General features: G+C 35.0%; 1 protein-coding gene across 1 annotated transcript in view; it reads right to left on the bottom strand.

Moving 5' to 3' along the window:
• ROCK2 (Rho associated coiled-coil containing protein kinase 2) overlaps window positions 1-21,476 on the bottom strand; it is a 94,567-nt gene that overhangs the window by 10,892 nt on the left and 62,199 nt on the right. Inside the window, 23 exon segments of the mRNA XM_074895632.1 lie at window positions 542-636; window positions 751-844; window positions 1,189-1,375; window positions 1,501-1,604; window positions 2,967-3,036; window positions 4,215-4,399; window positions 4,821-4,981; window positions 6,019-6,178; window positions 6,817-6,923; window positions 7,239-7,485; window positions 7,742-7,833; window positions 7,956-8,091; window positions 8,828-8,876; window positions 9,242-9,321; window positions 9,621-9,647; window positions 9,649-9,690; window positions 10,957-10,968; window positions 11,121-11,184; window positions 11,774-11,933; window positions 12,712-12,803; window positions 14,494-14,632; window positions 17,094-17,238; window positions 21,065-21,325. Of these exon segments, the coding sequence (XP_074751733.1) occupies window positions 542-636; window positions 751-844; window positions 1,189-1,375; window positions 1,501-1,604; window positions 2,967-3,036; window positions 4,215-4,399; window positions 4,821-4,981; window positions 6,019-6,178; window positions 6,817-6,923; window positions 7,239-7,485; window positions 7,742-7,833; window positions 7,956-8,091; window positions 8,828-8,876; window positions 9,242-9,321; window positions 9,621-9,647; window positions 9,649-9,690; window positions 10,957-10,968; window positions 11,121-11,184; window positions 11,774-11,933; window positions 12,712-12,803; window positions 14,494-14,632; window positions 17,094-17,238; window positions 21,065-21,325 (2,709 nt within the window).

Raw genomic sequence — 21,476 nt, 5'->3', positions numbered from 1 at the left:
ACTATAAAGTTGCTTTAATTCAATGTATTGCTCAAAATTGAAAAGAAGGTAATGATGTCATTTTCACTTTAAGTAAGCATTAGCTGTGAACACTTTACTCATTTGAATATTCCTTTCCATTTTCAGTATCTAGCCCCAAAATATATTTTTGGATTAAAATGCCACTTGGTGCTAAAAAACAATCTAGACTAAAAGCAGAAATATACTGGTTTATGGAACTGACAGAGGAATATAAGCCAAGATGGAAAACAGTAAAATATTAATTCATTTGACTGAAGAGTTTTGCTGGACTGCATCTAGCTTAGGTTCCTCTATCTATCCTAATCATGAAGATGCAATTTTGCTAAACTGAAAGTCGACTCCGTAGAAAAAAAAAATAAAATTTAAAAAGAACCCCCAAAAAACCAGTATGTTTTGTTTCAGAGGCAAAAAAGAATAAAGCTTTAATGGTACATGTAAATAGATTACCATGGAAAGTCTTCTATGAAAAATTATTTGATTCATGAACACTATCTCTTCATTCCTTTAGACATTTGCTTACCTGGGTTTTCAATGTTCTTTCATTCAACAACTGTTTCTCAAATTGTGCTTTAATATTTCCTACATTTGCTTCTTCTTCTTTTAGTTTTGTAATTTCTGTAGCAAGATAATTTAAAAAATTTTATGAAAGCTCATTACAGAAGAAATCACTACTATTAAAGAACAAAACTGGTTTCATATTAAATTACATTTGGTTCAGAGAATACATACGCTCTTGTACTTCCTTCAGTTTATTGTTTAGTTCTTCTTTCTCATTAGCAAGATTAGCTACATCACTAGTTAGTGTCCTATTTGCTTCCTCCAACTACAAAACAAGAAGTACACATCACCATGTAACAAAACTCATTTGGCATATGAAAGCATTACAGGACAGAAGGAAATGATTCAGAGTGAAACCAGGATAAGGATAAGGGGACTAGTTGTAAGAGGGGCAGGAGCACAGAAGAAAGAATGATTAGAGAGATGCGTGAAAGAAACATAAGCTATTTAGAAAAAAAAAAAATCACGGGAAATAAATATTTTTAAACATCAGATATACTTGTATATCATTTACCTCTAATTATGCTAAATAACAATGGATAACTCAAACTGCAAATAAAACTCAAGCTCATGTAAACCTTCACCAAGATTACAATTCATATTACTCACAGAGGCTATGGTGGCATCTTTCTCAGTAAGTTCCTGTTTATGCCTAGCCATCATCTCTTTAATCTCCAGCTCTTTCATAATCTTCTCTTTTTCCAAATCAGAGTACTGTTCTTCAGCAATGGAACGTGCAAGTTGTTCTGAATCTGCTTTTGTCAAAGTAATCTCTAGCTGAGCAGCCAAGGAATCTCTGCAAATTGACATATATTATTAACTTTAAAAATGGCAGGTTGCGGGGGAAGGGGCAGGAAGAAGAACAGAACAAAATGACATCCTAATCTTTAATTTATTAGTAGTACAACTAGTAAAACCTACCTCTCATCCTGTAACTCTTGTATCTTTTGCGGCATTTCTTTACAAAGTTTGGTCTTTTCCTCACATTCTTCTTTAAGTTCTCGAACTTGTGTCTTATACAGAGTCTAGAATTTAAAGTTGGAAAGAAAAGGATATGACTTGCATATTCTAGCTTGAAGCTACACAAAAAATTATACAATATGATACTGTATGCAATTCTTTAATCGCACACTCCATCAGAGGAGTATAATTGTGCAATACTTTCTATAAATTTAACTAAACATCATAATTTACAAGTATGTTTCAGTTATTTTACTTTCTGGGGTTTTTTTTTTAGCTTGTATATTTGTGAACAGATAGATACATGATATACATTTTGTATCTTTGTAAACATACTGTTAAAGAGACTCTAAATGTGAAAATCACTACTTGACAGAAAATCGAAAGTATCCAAAGCAAGGAAAATCATGCATTTATTTTTCTCTGCTATTTTAAACCTTTATCTGATGTAGGTAAGTACGTAGAATTTAGACTTTAACCACACAAATCCATGAAACAAACGTGACAAAGTGCAAAAAGCATAGGAGGAAGGGAAAAACAGATTAGAAAAAGCGCTTGAAATGCAATGTTTTGTGAAATCGATACAAATGTAGAGCTCTAAAGGAAATGAAAGAAAAATTATATTGCTCTGTACACTCAAATGACTGAATACAGGTAACATGACAACTGCAAGTGGACTTACTGCAGGGATTTCAAAACAGACTGCCTCTGGCTCATCCACAGCTGTCAGCTGACTTCTACTCTCCCTTTCTCTCCTTTAATGTGTGCAGCTTCTTGATCTACTAAAACTTCAGATAGTCCTCACTGACCTAAAGACTGCAGTAAAATCTTGTTTCCTTTAATTCTGAAATAAGCCTTTTAGCCTCTACCTGCAGCAGGACTCGCCATGCACTGTTAATATAAATTAACCTCCATATACTAGTGATGATTTTTAACAACAGTAAATTTTTTTCTGTTGTACCTTATCACAATAAAGCAAAATTTCCAAACAGATCTCTACTAAGTTTGGCTGTAATGCAAGAATTTCCTTCCAAGCCTTAAATGCCCATGTTTTGTCACACCACATGATTCGTGGAACACAGCTCTTCTCCATGCAGTGTGGAAGAGATGCTGAATGCAAAAGGCTTGAAACACGCAGAAAATTATTCACACTGTGGAAAAATGAACTGCTTGACTCCTCCCTCCCTCTGAACTGTGTTTGGGACTCCCTTCCAAAGCTGAGCCTTTTCTTAACATGAGCTCTTTCACACTGCTCATTGATCAAGAACAAGAAATGATTACAAGGTTGCAGACAACACTGCAGACAGACACAGGAAAAAGAATTAGCTTTAGGTTAGAGACGTGAAATGCCTGATGGCTGAGGAGGAAGAAGAAAAACTAACATTGTACTTAGTAAACAGATTAGTATAAAGGAGCATAAAACACACCGAGAAATACTGTTCAGCTTCAAGTTGGTCTTGAAGCTCTTTCATTTGTCCATCTGCATCTTGACGTTCCCTAGAAAGGAATAAAATACTTTAGAAGATATGAAGATATTCCAAACCAGTAAATAGAAAAAATGGCATTCACGCTCTTAAGTTCTTCAGTCATCTCCTGACCAAAATACGGTTGGTGATTTCTCTGAGGCTTCCTCTGGGTACCAGGCTCTCTGTTTCACTTGTACAGCTGAGAACACTGCACTAATAAGAAGTCAGTTTACACGCTAACTACAACAGTGTCACATAGTTTAACCAGTAAGACACTGGTAAAGCAAACAGCCACTGACAGAATCTTATTTCCATGTAAAATGTCATTGATCTGACAGACTGTTTTGGGTCTTTCGTTTGCTACACTTCAGTCTGTGAAAATTCCTTGACATTGTCCTTCCTTGAATTCGTCTGATATTAAAACAGCTCAGAAAATTAGTTAGTCCTATAACAAAGAACAATAAAGAAGCAGAAAAGACTTCTGCCAGTGTTTCACATTACAGCAACTGTAACATGTAGCCACTGTCTACATAACTTGCTGACAGAAAAGATAAAGCACAAGGGGATAAACCATCAGAAGTCAGAAAGAACCTAAGAATGAGATTCATCCAACGTATGTGCTAAACTTCTGTTTTCATTCACAAGAATGTTGTTTATGTAAAAAAAAAAAAAAATTATCAGGTGCAAGTATTCTAAGACCTTAAAGAAATGCTAGGATTTAACACAATTCTGTTTGAAGGTCCAACAGATATGTTTAAACATCCTTAGTACTATACATTTCCAATGGTTATGCTTCACAGCTCCGTATTAGTATTCATTTCCAACGCTAATAAGCTCTCCAGAACTAATAATGCCAGTAACTTTCCTCTTCACTGAAGTCCCACATCATTTAAGTAAAAAAAAAAGTACCTAGACTTTTTGTTAACGAAGGGTTTCTCTGAAGTCCTCACACTCTTGTGTTTAAGCTTGGTTTTTTAAGATTTTAAGGATAACATCCACATTTTACTACAAATCTATACATTCCTGAATCACTAAGGCAAACCTCAATTAGAGTCACTGTAAAATATTGTAAACAACAATCAAGTTTTGCACTGTAGAATAGCATATTCTATGCAGCAAGTTTTAAAAATCAATAATGCTCTCAGCTTTTGCCCCAAACCAATTACAAATCAGTAACATTACTAAAAAATACAGAGCAACTCTGCATACTTGCGGAGCTCGTTGTTTTGTTTTTCCAGACTTAATTTGATTTCCTGAAGATGGTTATTCTCCTGCTTTAACTGCTTCTCTGACATTTTCAAGGTGTTGACCTGCTGTGTTTGCATCTTGAGGTCATTTTGAGTGAGACAGCGCTTTTGTGTTTCTTGCTCTATTTTTAATGTCAGGTTTTTTACCTGAAAAATAAACAAAGCTGTGAATTTTACAGACCTACACAGGAAAGCAACATTTAAACAGTGTCTCTTATTGACTTCCTCTACATTTTTGTACAGCATGCTCACATCTTTTGGTAAATCAAAGCTGTTTCCTGACTAAAGGCATTAGCACACGATAAATAAGCTGTTTTTTCCATGTCAGTCTCATGGAAAGCATTTTACATTCCAGAAGAAAAAATTTTGAGACCAGTAATACTGAAGTATTTCAGAAAAATGAAAATACACTCTGTAAAGTGGAATTTTTAAAGCTCCAAATACAGAGAAGGAAAGAGTTGCTGCCATTCTTATTCACAAGCATTCCTAAATAAAGCTGTAACAGGGAAAATATTAGGACACTGAAAATCAGGTTTCACTCAAGACTCCTTTTGTCCGTGTTCCTTACATCTTCATTTAGTATATCCTTTTGCCTAAGGAGCTCATTGATTTTCTGTTGTGATTGTTTGAGATCACAGTCCAACATGGAGCGCTGCTTTTCAGCTTCTAACAACCGATTTTCTACTTTTTGCTTCAAAGCCCTCTCTTCCAAAAGTTTCTTCTCCATTTCTGTGAAGTAAGAGATTTAAGATGTCAATCAGTGTAAACCAGCAGATTTTGAAGGGCAAGGGGAGGAGGATGTCTATCTCATATTAACAGTAAGCAACATATTTATCCTTTTAACACTGAAGAAGAGGAAGACTGCAGAAAAGTCATTCATTAACATTTTCGGAGTAAACCCAAACCCAGAGGATGCTTTTGCAAGCACTCCTGACTGATAGCAACTTCTTACTTTTGAGTTTCAAGATAATTTCCAGTTTATCTGTAAAACACCTGAGATAGGATAAAAAGGGTGAATTTTTAAAAACAATCCATCTAAACCTACTGAAGTTTTGCTTTGACTATGACTAATTTGAAAGAGTTGAAGCTGTTCAGGAACCTGATATGCCAAGTGATCCAGCCATTATTACTGAACCTTTTTTGCTTCTTTTGAACATCTACATGCTCAGAATTTTTGTAAATGCTCTGTAGTTCAAATGAGTATCTGTAGGTAGCTTTTTAAGTAGCTGCAATAAACATAAGCCATTTAATTCAACAGTGAGAAACCTCTTCTGGAATTGTTTGGTAATTATCTCTGTCTCCAAGAGATTTCAAATATGAGATGCACCAGAATTTGCACAGTGACTATGGAAGTGTAGCAAAGGCTCTGCCATTTCTAAATCTGGTCTATGTATTTAAATCATTAAGTTGCTGACCTGTATTTTATTTAGGAAGGCACAAAGAGGTAGAACACAGATAAGCTCTCAACAAAAATGTTTCAAGCAGTTTCAGTAATATAAATTAAGAAAAATTAACTCAGAATACACTAGCACAGAAAGTGGTGTGTGCAATGGAGAACCTATTTTACTCTCAGACTAAACCAGTGTGTCTTTAACCTAGCAAAGCAAGGACAAAGGGACTACGATTGATTTTTACAACACTGATTATATTTTAAAAGAACAAGGGAATCAAGAAAAAAAGCCTACACTTGGGCTTCCAATAGCACTGTAAGATTATATTATCTACTTTGAGTAATTTACACTTAAGTCCAACTGCCAAATAGATACCTTTCATGGCTTCAGATTTTGCTTCCTCTATAGATTCATAGATCTTATTTTTGTCTGCTAATCGTGCTTTTGTGGCTTTATGTTCAGCTTCTTCTTGTTCAAGATTTTGCTGCATAACTTTGAATTTATATGTCATATCTATTTCCATGTTGCTCTTTTCCTGTTAAAGAAAAAATTACATTGAAATAAAACATTAAATACATCAGGTTAAAGACAAAATTTTAGACAACAGTAACACGCTAGTTGGAAGTATGCTAGGCATAGAAGGGAGAGTTCAGACTCTAAGGAGCTAACTGAGAACTCATTTCTACAAATGTTTTTCTATGCATGGCAAAGTGATGTCCCCAGTTCTAATTATAGAATTACTGCCTTAACAGCCAACATTCTGTAACAAGAGCAGCTCAAAGATTAAGTTTATTGAAAAATTTTTAAAATATTTTTGTTTTCAATGACAAATTTGTTGGAAAAAACGTTAGCAGAAGCTTTTTTTATTTTTGACAATATTGACAGTTTAAAAAAACCCCAACAGATGAAATTTTACTACTGCATTGTTAAGCTACACACTGGAGTATATTATTATGTGCTTTAGAAGTATAATGCATTATAATCATAAGGGAAATGATGTCTGTTCCCCCCCACTTCTCAAACTGCAAAAAAAATAAACCCAAAGAAAAAGATTAAACACTGAAAACAAGGCTTTTTTGGATAGCTTTTTTCTCCTTGTCTCAAGTAATAAAAGCACAAGTTTAAAAATTCCGTAAGAATACAACACCAATGTTCACTTAGAAGTGCTGTTACCTTTTCTAAATCGGTAAGTTTTTCCTGCAGTTGTCTCTTCTCGATTTCCAGTTTGGCTAATGCACTCTTTCCATTTTTTACTTCTTCTTCGAGGCTAGATATTCGACCTAAAATCAACCAAAACATCAATAAGGCTGGGCAGTGTGTGAAGAAAGAATGTACTTTATCTGCTTACAGATGAAATTTTTCAAACAGCTTCTGACTATTAAGAAAATCTCCCTTTAGAGTGATTTTAAGTTATCAATAACATTTGACAAATGTTATCATACATTTTCTCTTAAATGTAAGTCCACACTTGCATAATATTGTATAGAACAGCACACTAATCTAGTCACAACCTGAAGCTCACGTAACATCACCAAAATCTATTTTTATTTCTGAAATGATAAGCCATCTTAACTTCAGAAGATATGCATGAATACCTTGTAAATCACTGATAATCTCAGATCCATGACTTCGATCTCTCCTTTCTGATTCTAGAGCGGACTGAAGATTAAGAAAGTCCTTCTCCAGTTTGAGTTTTGCATTCTCTAGCAGGCAGTTCTTATCTTGTAGCTCTCTATTATTAGCTTCCAGCTGCTGAATTTGCTTCGTGCTTTCTGTCTGGTTCTTCCTTAACCTGGCTGCAGTATCAGACTCTGACCGCAGCAAAGAATTGGCTTCATCCAACTGAAGATAGACAAAAACATACTTCAGAAACAACAATTAAAATATAACAACTACCATTTCTACTACAGAGTACTAGATTTTATGGATTAAAAAAATAAAAATAAGTGTATTTTAAGATTACTTTTTAATACCAACACGACAACAAAGAACAGCTTTTAAAAACTCCATTACACATTTCAATTCCCTCCACTACTAACAAAATCTGTACTTCAAACTGCTATTATTTTAATAATACACATATATAAAGTTGGCATGCCTGTCTTTGTAGTTGATTGATTTTCTCATTGGATATTTGAGAGTTCTGATTCCTCTTTTTTAAATCTTCAAGCTGGTCTTTCAGACTGTTAACTATAATAAAAACAATTCAACATGGTTAATAACTCATGAAAAAGCTTCAATCTGAACTATAATTATTTTATCTTTTAAAAATCCGTATCAAAATGGAACCCTTCAAGCATGGTTCAACATACCCTCATTTTCCAAATTGCGTTTCTTATCTGCTTCATGTTCTGCTTTTCTCTGGTATTCTGTATTCTTATGCTGAAGAAGAGCCTTCTCTCTTTCTAACTGTCTGACTGCAGACTCTACATTCTTCCTTGAAGTTATCTGGATATATTTAAAAAAACCCACCACTAATTACATAAAGAAGAGTGGTATTATTTAAATGATAAAAAGACAGTGCATACACTCAGTTTAGTTTGTAATGGAGAAAGACACAATCTATTTGCCTGCTTCAAACACAGCGTATCAAAACATGTTGTCAAATCCAGCCAAGGACTATTACAGCCAGGAGCTTTTACAATTTCAAGACTGTTTGAACATTGGGATTTGATGAATGCGGTAAACCTGCCTAGCAGCCACTCCAGAAGCACAGAAACATACATGTAACGTAAGATCTTGACATGCATCAGGATGAGCATGAAGTTGTACACATACACTAAAGATATGACAAATTAGTGGGAGCACTAAGATGCAAATGCAACAAATAGGGTCCTTTTACTGCCACTGTTTGAACAGTGCCAAGAATGGCCTTCCTCTTCTAGCAGCAGTACTCACATCTTAAATTTTTAGAATCATATATGGGATACTTATATCATGCTGTCCTCCAAATTAAAAACATGGTAAAAAACAAATTCGGGAAACAAATACGTAGTTGTAATATAGAAATCATAATGAAAATATTTTAGCAGTGACAATTTCATGCTTGTGAATATCAAGAAATCAACTGGTATTGCTTGCTATAAATATGCAGCTACTCAAAAGTAATTTGGTGTTTCTTAAGGAAAAAAGCCACACACAAATGTTAAAGTTCTAATAGCAGTACAAAAAACTATGGACTTACCTCTTCATCTAGTTCTTTCACTATCTTCTCTAAACGAGTATTAGTAGACCTGAAGAAATTTTAAAACATATTTTTAAAGCCTGTGGATTATACAGATACTAGAACGTTTGGATGGGTCTCTTTGATTTTATTTAAGATATTCTATCTTCAGCAATCACATGAAACTTCAAGGACTGGGGAAATCGCTCAAACAATAGAGATTCTTATGGAGAGTTAAAGGAAGGGGGGGGGGGGGGGGGGAAGAAACAAAACAGTAGTCACAGGAGTAACAGAATTAAGCCAGCAATTTATAGCAAATTCTACTTGCAGGGTCAGGAACCCCCAGAGTGGATTAAAATGCCTTTAAGCATTCAAAACCCAAAGGTCTAATAAAACTTCTTTATAAACATAGTGAACATGTCAAAACAGTCTCACCTGTACTTCTGTTCTAGTTCATCTTTGGCTTGTAATTCATTACTGAGCTGTTCTTCCAGCTTGCTTAGTTTTTTCTGAAACTGTGTAAAATGTCAAAAAAGCAAGGCCCACATAAAAATGTTATCACATGAACAAGTACAATTCAATTAAATAACAAAAAAAGGGAAAGTGAAGAAAATTAATTCAATCTTCTACTACATTATTTTAAAAATCATCACTAGAAGGTTACATTTTCACAAGGTATTAAATCCTGATGATTTTAAAGATGCAGATCCATAGCAACAAAATTTGCTGCATGCTACGTTAAATCTAACCATCAGGGAATTATGTGCCGCATATTGTGAGTCATAAAATTTATACGAGCAAAGAATATTGTTACTGGCCCTTTGCTGTACTCTTTCTCTGTAGACAGATCTTCCACTGCAGCAGGATTTTTGGGATAGTCTTTTCTAAATGAAGTTAAAAAATAAAAAGGGGGGCACATGACCAAATTGGACAATATTCAGAGAATATTACTAAGCATGCTCAATGACCTCACATAAAGAATAATTTCTTAGTCTAACACGCAGAAGTTAACAGACATTATTCAGGTTTGGGAATGCTTTGTTCTGCTTACTAAAATATTGAAAAGAATTTGTAAGCCAAGTATCCAAATATTCATGCTATAAATTAAAGAACAGATTTTTGGATTTATCTCATGTCTTCAGGTTTTCAGATGCATTACTTTTCCTCCCTTCCCTCTCCTCCTCTACCCACCAAACATGAAATGTTAAAATGTGGTTTTCTGAAACACTTTATAATTGTTACAATTAGAAGTTTCCCACACAGGGACACTGAAAAGGACATCAAAACTGGACATTCATTGCTTGAGAAAATATGAATAAAAAAGGTTATCAGAAGTTAAATGCAAAATTTTACCAACTGCATCTACTATCACAACATAAAGCAAATATAATAAATGTGACACTGTATTTTAAACAGCAGCAGCATTTCTTTTTAAAAGAGAAACTCTAAAACTGTTAATCTATTCAGCAATGTCTAAAACTATTCTTTTATTCAGCAATCACAGGAAGGAATGAAGTGGAGTCTAATAAACATTTGCATTTAAATTATGCAGGTCAATACATAATACGTTTCCTTTACCCATTTCTTGAACTTTGAAAAGGACTTTAAGAAATGTTAACAATATATATACTATCTACCCTTGAATAATACAAAAGTTTAAGTAACATAATGAAGTACATGAAATTCCATAGCATTCCCCTGTCATCTGCAAACTTGAATTCAATTGTCAATCTTCAAAAGATGGATAAACATGCTCCATACACTCATTTCAACTGAGAACACAATTTAAACATTCCTTTATCACTGCAGGTGATAATTTACTTTTACAAACTCTGAATAAATCAGTTATGAATCACTCAGGCAACTGTGGAGCCAAAATTCACCACATTCCCAAGAGTGATGCTGTTTGCTGATGCAAACAGAGCTTTAAACATTTATTTTCCAAACAAATTCTAGATACCAAAAGAATTCAAGAAAAATCTGTATTAATTCATCTTTAAACTGCAATATCTAATGCTTGAGTACAACTGTTTCAAAACACAACTGGTTTACTGTTAGCAATTTGGTGAATAAACATTTAAGATATTTCACGTTCATATAAATTATGTAGGAATTTTTCATTCCTTTCATAATTCAAACAATACACTCACCTCCTTGCTGTCCTGTAAACAGAAAATATTTCTATTGAGGATCATTAAAGGACAAAAAACCTCCTACAAAATTTCTTGAAAACTTATTTTAGACTTTGTCTTTTCTTAACAGACTTAACAAAATTAATCATACCATTAATACTTAAAAAAAAAAAGGCACTAACCTCATTTTTACTAGATTGCACAGACTCATTTTCTCTGCAAGACTGAGAGGAATCACTTAGCAACCTGTCAAAAACAAAAACAAATCCCTCCAGCTCCTATTCAAGTTTTCAACAACTGTGGCAACCTTGCCAATCAACTCATTTTAATCCATTCTCTCGAGTCTTAATTTGTCCTACGCTATTCTCAGAATGAAGCTTATTTTATTTCAGTGTGAGTGTATCTTTCTGATTTGAATCTTAAGTGAAATATATTTTCAAATCCATAGCATATATTTTTTAATTAATACCATTATTTCTTAACTATTCAAGTTGAGTCCTAGCAAGCTATTACCTTGTGTAAATTTTTTTCTAAAGCTACTCATAAAAATCCATTTTAGAACTAAATTACAAATCAGCATTTTAACCCTGAAAGTTTTAAGAGACTATGTAATTTTGTACCTATAGAAGTACTGTGTTTAATCAGAACTATCAAAATATCAAAAATAGTAGCAAATTATATATTCTACTTAAACTCTGCATTTTCTGTATTCACAACTGGACTTTAATGAACATAATGAAATGAATAAATTCAGTAACCAGACTGAAAAAATTGATAGGATATAAGAAAAATCTGCAGGTGTATTTCTAAAAATGCATATTGAAGTATCACATACAAATTGTCTCTATAGTAGGTAAATCCTATAAAAGGCAGCTGGTTTCCCACAAAGGCTTTGGGGATTGGAAAGGTTTCCACGTCTCCCTTGTCGTCCTCAATGTCATCAAAATTACTGCTGTCTATATCACTGCTAAGCTCAGGAACAACAGGAGCAGCAGCTATAAAAAGGGGAGAAAATATCAACTTTACTCCAAGATTCAGCCGCTTGCTATATACTAGTATCTCTATAATGTTAAAAAGACTATAACGTAAGATGCCCTGCTAGTTAAATATGTATTAGTCATGCAGCAGATCTGTAAATATTACTGTGAACATTTTTTTCTAGAGAAAACCATTTTTACATTAGTTGCCTAATGCATAGAATATCTAAGGCACAAAATGTATTTTCTAAGGTAATCACATTTGAAAACAGAACTCTAAGTACAGTCATTTGAAGAGACTTCAGTAAAAACGTGACTTTAGAAGTTATGATCAAGCTCATGATCTAAACTGACATACTTTGTTGTTGGCTAAAGATATCAAGTTCAAAATGTCTTAAATGAAAAGTGGTAAAACTAACAAGACCACTGTCAAACTGCTGTCTTAACTACAGAAGATAAAAAAAAAGCACACCCCACAAAAATAACCACCCCAAAACAACAAAAACCTCAAAGAATCTAACATGCATTGTTTGTAGCTAGAATTCTGAAATATCTATTTATGTTGTTCAAAACGGAAATCTATACATTAAAAGCATGATAAAGGTTAGAATGATTCCAGTAGGAAACAATGTGTATTTACTAACCCTTACTGATAGAATTTTTAGAATGCAAATGATAAAGATGGAAGTTTGAGCAACATTCTTGATAGAAAATATTAATGTATACAGACTAGTTTTTAAATTTCTATTATTGCAAATACTGAATAAAAATAGAACTTTGAAGCTAATTTACTTACTCTCTCGAATGTTGTCCCAGTTCCACTGATCACTCTTGAAAAAAGGGTGATGCTTTATTTCTTCTACCCCATTTCTCCCAAGTCGCACATCCCTGAACACAGCAATTAAGCCAAATTCACACTTGTTTGCTATTTAACTTCTGACTTGCTCACAAGCAGCAAAGAAACTTTCAGTAAAGACTGTCTGTGTTAACCACATTAATGCTCAAATACATTAAAATATTTAAAACCACCAACCACTGATCTGTAGGTTCTTTACATTTCTGTAACATGTATTCTGTTTCTTAGCAGGGACTCTCCCTGGGACTGCTAAAATGTCCAGGATTTGGAGTCTGCCACGTGGGGAGTAAATCAAGAAAGCAAGTACTGAGGCAAAAACTAAGAAAAAAACTAAAAAAAGAAAAACAAACAAAAACCCAACACCCTCAGGGGGAAAAGAACTGCATAAGTTCCATGTCTGCCAAACCACATGACAAACCTTAAGACGCAAGCAAAGGAAGGTCTAACTTAACTGCACAGAACAGTTATTTAAAACTGGATTGAAATAAATATTTTAAGAACTCCATATTCTGCCCCATAACTAACCCTTACACATCTTTTGCTGATATTTGCAGTGAAGTAAATCTTAAGAGCAACAAGAAACTTTGGGTTTGCCTGGAAGAGTCTCTCTTAAAACTATCTACAAAAACAGGACATAAAAATAGTGTGTGTAAAAGAACTAATAAATCATAAGGTCAATGCTTATTCCGTAAGTGCTTCAGCAGTGATCACACATACAGAAAAAGGGCATCTGTTTCAAATAAATTCCTTGAGCACTCTATTAAATATAAACAGGAAGACAGACACACGTAGTGGAAGTACACCTCGCCACATTTACATTATTAAATTCTTCTCATATTTTCTCTCTACCCTTCAGCTACTAAGGGTGAAAAATGCTGTTAAAGCACATCCTTCCTGAGTAACCACGATCTTGCTCAACAGAGCAAACAATCTCTCTTGGAACGCAAAAACCTTTATAAGGCAGGGGTTTTTTTCCCCTAATCCCTCATTCTGTAAAGGCTAGATGCTCTGCTGTAGCCAAGTTCAGGTGACCACAGGAAAGCAGAAGGCAACATCATCAATACAGAGTTAACTATGGACCTACAGCGTTCTTTTAAGTCAGAGAAATTAAAGATTATCTCTGCTTTCCTGAACTAAAAAAAAAAAAAAAAAGTAAGTGTTCAGGTTAAAAACAACTTTACACAGTTTAATATCAATAAACAGCTCCGTTCCGCAAAGGGAGACTTCTAGAATCTACTTATAGCCAAAACAATATCCTTGCTGGTTTGTTAGCTGTACTTGTCAATTAATGCAACAAAGCAAATGAAAAAAAAGTACAAACATTCTAAGCAAGCTTAAACAAACTCGGTAAATACATGCTTATTTTCATAAAAGTATTTGCTTTCATTTTTTAAAGTAACACTCAATTAAGACACTGAGCACAATTTGGTCCCTGCCTTAGAGCTTACAAATTACTTTCAACTTTACAGGTTTGTTACAGTATTATACACTGCAACTGGAAGGATTTGTTTGGCACAAATCGTGTTGTTAACAAGAGCTGACAGAACTGCTCATAGAAATAAAATACAATACCTGGAAAAAACACCCCAGAAGAAAAACTAGAGAGCATGAGATTTTGCAGAAGATATTTGAACAGAGATTAGGAAAAGTAATGGAATTAATTTTATAATGTGCTAATACCATCCAAAATAAAAACAGTACTAGAATAATACATGCACTTACCTATCAGTTAAAAAGGCACAGATAAGGTTCTTTGCATGCTTAGAGATTTCCACATCATCTGGGAAATGTAATGAGTTCTTATGATCCATAATTTTACTGTATGTTCCTACTAGTGAGTCTGCATAAAAAGGAGTATCGCCTGAAAATAAAAAAAGTGACTGTGATTTTAAGTCATGTTCAAGTCATGTAAGTTAAAAAAGACAGAAGTTATGAAGAAAATTCTAGGAGCAGTTTTACGCAAAATGGTCTTTTATTTTAAAACACAGTAAAATTGGAATGCAGGGCACAAAATAACGTCTACTACTAAAAATATTCCTTCCCTAAAATGCCTGGGTCACTAACTAAACCATTTTCTATTCTGCATATCACTACCAAAATTTTGCCCAATGATTTACATCTTTTGTTCTACCTGAAGACTATCGCTGTGTTTTCTACGTTTTCTAATTTACGTGATGGCTGACACCCACATAAATCCCCATCTTTAAGAGCTCTCATGGGTGTAACGGACCAAAACTCATTAAAGATTTGCTAATGCACATTTGTTGGAAAGAATCCACCAAAGCTCTCCAAAGACTGTTTCAGAGGCACATAGGTTTACCCTACTTAACCCTGGAGCTGCCTAAGGCAAGTCAGCACTGAGCAGGAGCCTTCACAGTGTGTTCCTGCACTGTTAAACTCACATGAATAGATCTTGTTGACTGATAAATTATATTAGCTTGGGTGCACATATTAACATGGGCAGGTGGCTTTTAAAACCATAGACCTTTCTCACCCAAAGATTTGCAGCATAGGCTTTAGTTAAGTCTAGTTTCTTTGCAAATATCCTTAAGAAAGGTAAAACTAGAACAACTGAAAAGAGTCAGCATCGGTAAAGATAACTGACATTCAAGTTAACTGACAACATTCTGAACATTTTGTATTGGTTTGCATCAGTAATCAAGAGGCTGCAATTTTTACATAAATCCTTTCTCACAACTAATCCATAGGTTTAATAGAGAAGGTGAACAATCACTGACATGAGCTAGGCTCTTTCCTCTGTGCTGGTGTATTGTGTGCAGGGGGGGATCACCTGGCAGAGCAGTCAGCATGCTGACTGCATGTTTCCAACAATGTACTGAAAATTGCAAAAGTACATGAAAAAGATTATGAACAGACCAATGGACAAAACCATTCAGCTTCAAAAAGAACACAAATTCAACAAACCTGCCTTTAGCTTCTGTCATTTTATGACAAAATAAGAAATTAGTACACACCAGCTTGAACTACACTTCTAGATTTTCAGTAAATTAAGGCTGCCATACCAGTATATTGGGGGGGGGGAAAATCACTATTTGCTGCTGCATCCCTCTTTCCAAAACTTCCCCTTCTCAACTGCCTTCAGTCACAGAAACATTTTTGATTTATGCCACACCTCAAAACCATCCTAAGTCACCAAACTAATGTTAGGATTCATCCCATGACCAACATTTTAGCTTTCAGTTAAGCACACAATAAAAAGTAGTACTATTTTAATTAGTACTGCATCTTTACTAAAACCAGAACAACACAACACTTTCTGTGCTTTAAGGCATAAAGTTTTAGAAGACCATAGGCAGAACCTGATACACAAACACTAACAATGTATGGGATATGGAGAAACGAAGTAAGATTTTACTCCAAAAATATGTTTTCATTAGAAGGATAAAAAAGGGAGAATCCTCTCTCTCAGATACAAGAGGGGAAAAAAAAAAAAAAAAAAGAAGAGGCTCTGAGAAAACATTCTGGACAGCTATGTCCAATTTTAGTAACTAAAGAACTTTATGGCTAAAATTGTTTATGAGAGTCTTAATGATAAAACACACTTTTTGAAAGTCAAAATGCTTCACTATTGAAAGACACAGAGATTGCAGTATCATCATATACTCTAACGTCTTTCCTGGCTCAGGATACCAGAAACATCCAATCTCCAATATTCCCAGAACATGCTGATTTGGATATTTAATAATTATATGCTCAATTCCATCCTTCTATAATCAGTATTTTGCTACCAGACTATAATACTGATCCTCACTGTATTTAAGATGCAAATGACTCATCTCTTTAACAGATTATATTCTATGTTCGTTGCCATAGCAGTCCAGTATATTTTACTGAAAAATCCTGACTTAAGCATAAAAGAAAGAATCAAGCCATACTTCCACAGACATTTTGACCTAACAGAAGCCATTTCTAGTATGGGGGTGGGGAAGGGAAAAAAAAATTAATAAGGCAGTTCTGCCCTTCCGACTCCTTTCCCGTCTGTGCATCCCTGAATACTCTATATTGCCCCTGATGTGGCACAAATGTTCATGAGATGGTGAGGTAGTTGATCCCCTTTAGAACTATTCTAAGAATTAGTTTTAAGCTGAATCGAGTCAGGAAACTAATCACTAAGCAAGCACGCAAACAGCTGTCACAGTATAAGAGCAACAGCAAAGAGAAGAGGAATGGCACAACAGCACCAGCCAAAAGTCAGAAGCTATTAGATAGTGAGGTACAACCAGCCCCTCGCAGCAAAGTACAGCTAAAAGCACAGTAAAGACTGAACGATAATCTCATTAATAGAAGAAATCACCACTTACCGACTAGCATCTCAAAAAGGAAAACTCCTACAGACCACCAGTCACATTCCCGTCCATAATAACCATCACCCCCTTGTGATTTCAAAACTTCAGGCGATATGTAGTCAGGGGTTCCCACAGCTGTATCGCAGCGCACCATACCTGTCTGTGCAACAGCAATTCAAACAGCTTCATTAAAAATACTGCGAGTCTTTAAACAATTTGTCTATTAGCAGACCAGAAAAACATAAAAAATACAGCCCAAAATATTTGGTTTGAGGAATGTATTTGAAAGACAACGGTTTTTATTCCAGAAGCAATATGGACTGAAATAGCAGTTCCTGGTAACAGGCTCTCCCCTGCCTACTCCCTAACAGTTTCTCTTGATTACATCTTTCAAGAATTGACCGATTTTATTACTCTTACTATTGGTTTCAATATGAAGCTACACACTGTATCAGACTGCTTTTTCTCTCACTAAATTCAAGGACAAACTTCAGAAAAGTTTTGATTGTACTTACTCCCTGTAAAACTCTTTACCTTCTGTCTCAGGAACGAATGTAAAAATGCATTCACAGAATCACTGAACAGCCCAGGTTGAAAGGGAACTTTAAAGATGATCTGGAACAACCTGCCATGGGAAAGGGAGCCCAGATGGTACTACCTAGCACCCTGTCCGATCGCAGCTTGAAAAACCTCCAGCGATGGGGATACTAACACATCCCTGGGGAGGTTGGTCCATTATCATCTGAATATAATATTCCCAGATTTCTGTTCCTCTCATTTATATACTTGTTCTTTCAAAGAACTTAGGCGTTGCTCTGTATGCATTTTGAAGTACTGGATACTCTAAATACCACAGTCAGACTAGCTTCTATGATCTCTGGCATCAAAGCCAAGTAAACAAGGAAGTCCTCTGTGCAGTACATGACATTTTGACAGTCCCTATGTTCTGCATGATGGCTTCTGTCATCCGTACTTCAACATTTGAAGAGGTAGACCTAAAGGGTGCTGTTTTCTCTGGGCAAAGTGTTACTCCTGTGTTTCAAATACTAAAGCCTCTGTTTTATGCCTGAATAGCACACTTACTATAGTAGTTCTCATACAAAGCTTCTTTTCGGGAGTCTCAGGAAACTGTTTTGCCTAAGACTTTTCTCACCACCTCAATGATCAAGGTGGATCTTGGAACTCATCTCCTGCAGCTATGTGAGAAAGGTACAGTGTAGAATTTTTAAAAAGGCTGTCTAGGACAGACAGCACGTTCTCACAGCTTATGACAACTTGGCGGTGAGGCTGTAGTGTTTCCTAGTATCGTTCAGAATTATATTGCTGAATACAAAGCAGTTCAGTTTTCATCCTCAGGAGGATCGCCATCAGACCTGACTGACTTGCTGTCTTGAACCAAGGCTGAGAATCAGACTTGCACTGCTCCTCATGAAGTTCTTTTCAGTAAACAAGAGCTGAAGAGCACTTGTATTGAAACATTATGATAGCTCAGATCAGGTGTTAACACTTCACCTGGGCTTGTGCAGCATGCTGCAGACAGTGAACTGAAGAAAGAAGGATTCAGCAGAGTCTTGGATGAGCTTCAATGAGAAATAAATTGAGTTCTAAAAAGAGGAACATGTTCCTTCTTTCAGCTAAACTGCCTGAGCTGAGATGATAATCCCAAATGGTAAACATCCCTTCTTTTGGTCACATCTTTTTTCAACAGATATCCTTTAAAAGCTTAGCACAAGACAGCATTACGTACTGAACCTGGCCACACCAGGAGTTCCTAGCTTTATGATCGCTAGCAAAACCAACTACTGTCTAGTTCCTTATAGAAAACCTGAAGATTACAGAGTCTGGTGAAATCCATATATACCCCAAAAGGGAACCACAATTCCTACTAAGCTAACTCCATTCTTTATTCAAGTATAGAGGTACTCACCTTGTTGCAGGTTTTAAAAACAACAAAAAAAATCAAAAAAAACCCCAAACCCCCAAACCATCACAACTGAGTTACATGAACAGGCCAATTCCTTTTATGTTGGAAAAGATCACCAAAACACTTAGCGATTCTTTTCACATACTGGTAAGGAGAATTCTACTGCAAGTGTCTGGACTGGCCTGGAAGAGGACACCGAATTCAATTCCACAGCAAAGGTCAAAAAAGGTCTCTCACCAAATTGCAGCAGAAATTTCCTGGGCTCTCAACAGCATAAGGAAGATGCTAATATGCACAACTGCTAAAAGAACTCCAAATCAGAAAAAATAAATAAGTATTGGGTAAGCATGTATTTTCTAGAAATCATCCTGCCAACACCAATATTGTATTTACACAGCTGGGATGTGTTCATGTTTTGTAAGAAGTAGCATGAGATTTGGAGACAATCCAGAACCTCCCAACTTCTAAAGCTTCCTGTATAAAAAAATTTTTGCCATTCCACTGAGTCTGAGAAACATGAAGAACTTAAAATGTAATCTGTTAAAAAGTTGATTTCTTTAGGACATCACTGGTTCACTGATGATGCCCAGTCCAAAATGAAGCTCACTACAACTCTTTACAAGAAATGTGCATACACTTCTCACGTTTATAATATGATCATCACATTTTAGTATTTAACAACAACAAAAAAGGAAAAAAATCTTGGGCTCACTGTTTCTGAGATCCCTAAAATAACATAAAGGATCATCCCTTTTCTGTAAATTTGTATTATGAACTTTTTGATGCTTTCTTATTGTCTGTTCTGACAAACATCAGATTCTCTTAAGACCTACAGTCCACTGGCTCAAAACCAAGATTAATTTTTTTAAGGACTAAATTAAGAGATCACGAACTGCTTTTGATTTTTTCAACTAAAGTAAATCCTGTCCCCTAAAATACAGGTAAGTAAATAATCAAAGTGGAGGTAAACAATCTATCTGCCTTCAGAGTAACAACTGCAGCAGAACTAAACAGACTATTGAACCCCAGTAAACAGCTGTAGCTGTTCATAGAAGTGAATATAGTCACAGTAAAAAAACCCTAACCAGACAGTACTTGTAGATACAGCTGAAGAGTCATTAACTTAATGGTGCAAATGTAAATTAAGGAGATTGCAGAGATTATGCCAAGCATACCCAACCGATACAGGAAAAAAAAAATCTAACACATTAAAGCAAATAAGCTTAAAAGGACCATCCTTGCCAACATTAATACAGAAACCTTTCAAAGGCCAGGGAAACCATAACACACGTTCATGTGGAGTTTTTTTAGAATCCATTATAATTTTTCACAGGAAGAATATATTGCGTAAATTGCAGCATAACACTGTTTGTCAGGGAAGACTTTAAAAGTGTAAAAACTACAAAGGGTACCTTTATTTTTAAGTCTCCTTTATTATTAAAGTATTACATCCTCTTAGAAATATTCTTATACAATCTCATTAGAAAGCTGTATTTGGCTGCACATGGTAAAATCTCCGAAATTAAAATGTATGACATCTTGACAAACAGCTAAGAAACTTCAATCAATATATCACATACCACTGCTGCCTTACTGTGACCTCATTTTAATGACCACTAGAGGATGCTATGAGAACAGGTAGACACAGTAAAAAAAAAAAAAAATACAGACTGTATCTTGCCTATAAAATAATTTCATTTACAGAAAAATGTCAGTTTATGAACTGTTCCAGGGTTACTAATCGTTGAAACTAGGAGTTGTCTCTTAAGCTTTTCCGATATTTGGCAAAAAAAAAAAAGAGAACCTTTGCAATTCATAAACACACATGCTTTCAAAAACAACAAAAAGTAAGTTTACATCCTTCTTCCATGTTCCAGAACAGTTTATTATAGACAAGGTTACACTATTTAAAGTACCCTTGTATTTAAAACTAGGAGACAAAGAACAGCTTCCCAACCACATGGACCATTTGATGAATACTCCTTTGGGTATTATAATGCACAAGAAAATAACCTCAGAATAACAGTTTTAGAGATGATAAATTATTCAGTTGCATACTTACTTCATCCATTTTCATGCAAGTGCCAAAATCTGCCAGCTTCAGATGCCCATATTTATCTAGAAGCATATTGTCAGGCTTCACATCTCTGTGTATCAAGCCCATGGAGTGAATTGCATCAAGAGCAAGAACAACTTCAGCTGTATAGAACTTGGCCCATTTCTCAGGCACATCATAATTGCTCATAAGGTTTACAAGATCTCCACCTGGCATGTATTCCATTACCATGTACAAGTATTTGTCATCTTGAAAGGCACAAAATAGCTGCAACATTGAAAAAAAAAAAAAAGAAAAGAAAAAAGCGCAATTACTTTTCAGAGACAGCTAGGAAAAAGAATAAAGCACTCTATCTTGAAGTTTCATTAAACCTGAGCATATGTTTCCAAGATTGATGTAAAGTAACTACATTTTTTAT

Source organism: Athene noctua, chromosome 1 (genome assembly GCF_965140245.1).
Source record: "Athene noctua chromosome 1, bAthNoc1.hap1.1, whole genome shotgun sequence".
NCBI classification, from domain to species: Eukaryota; Metazoa; Chordata; class Aves; order Strigiformes; family Strigidae; genus Athene; species Athene noctua.
The sequence above is the reverse complement of the archived record's forward strand: the minus strand, read 5'-3'. Positions and strand labels throughout refer to the sequence as shown.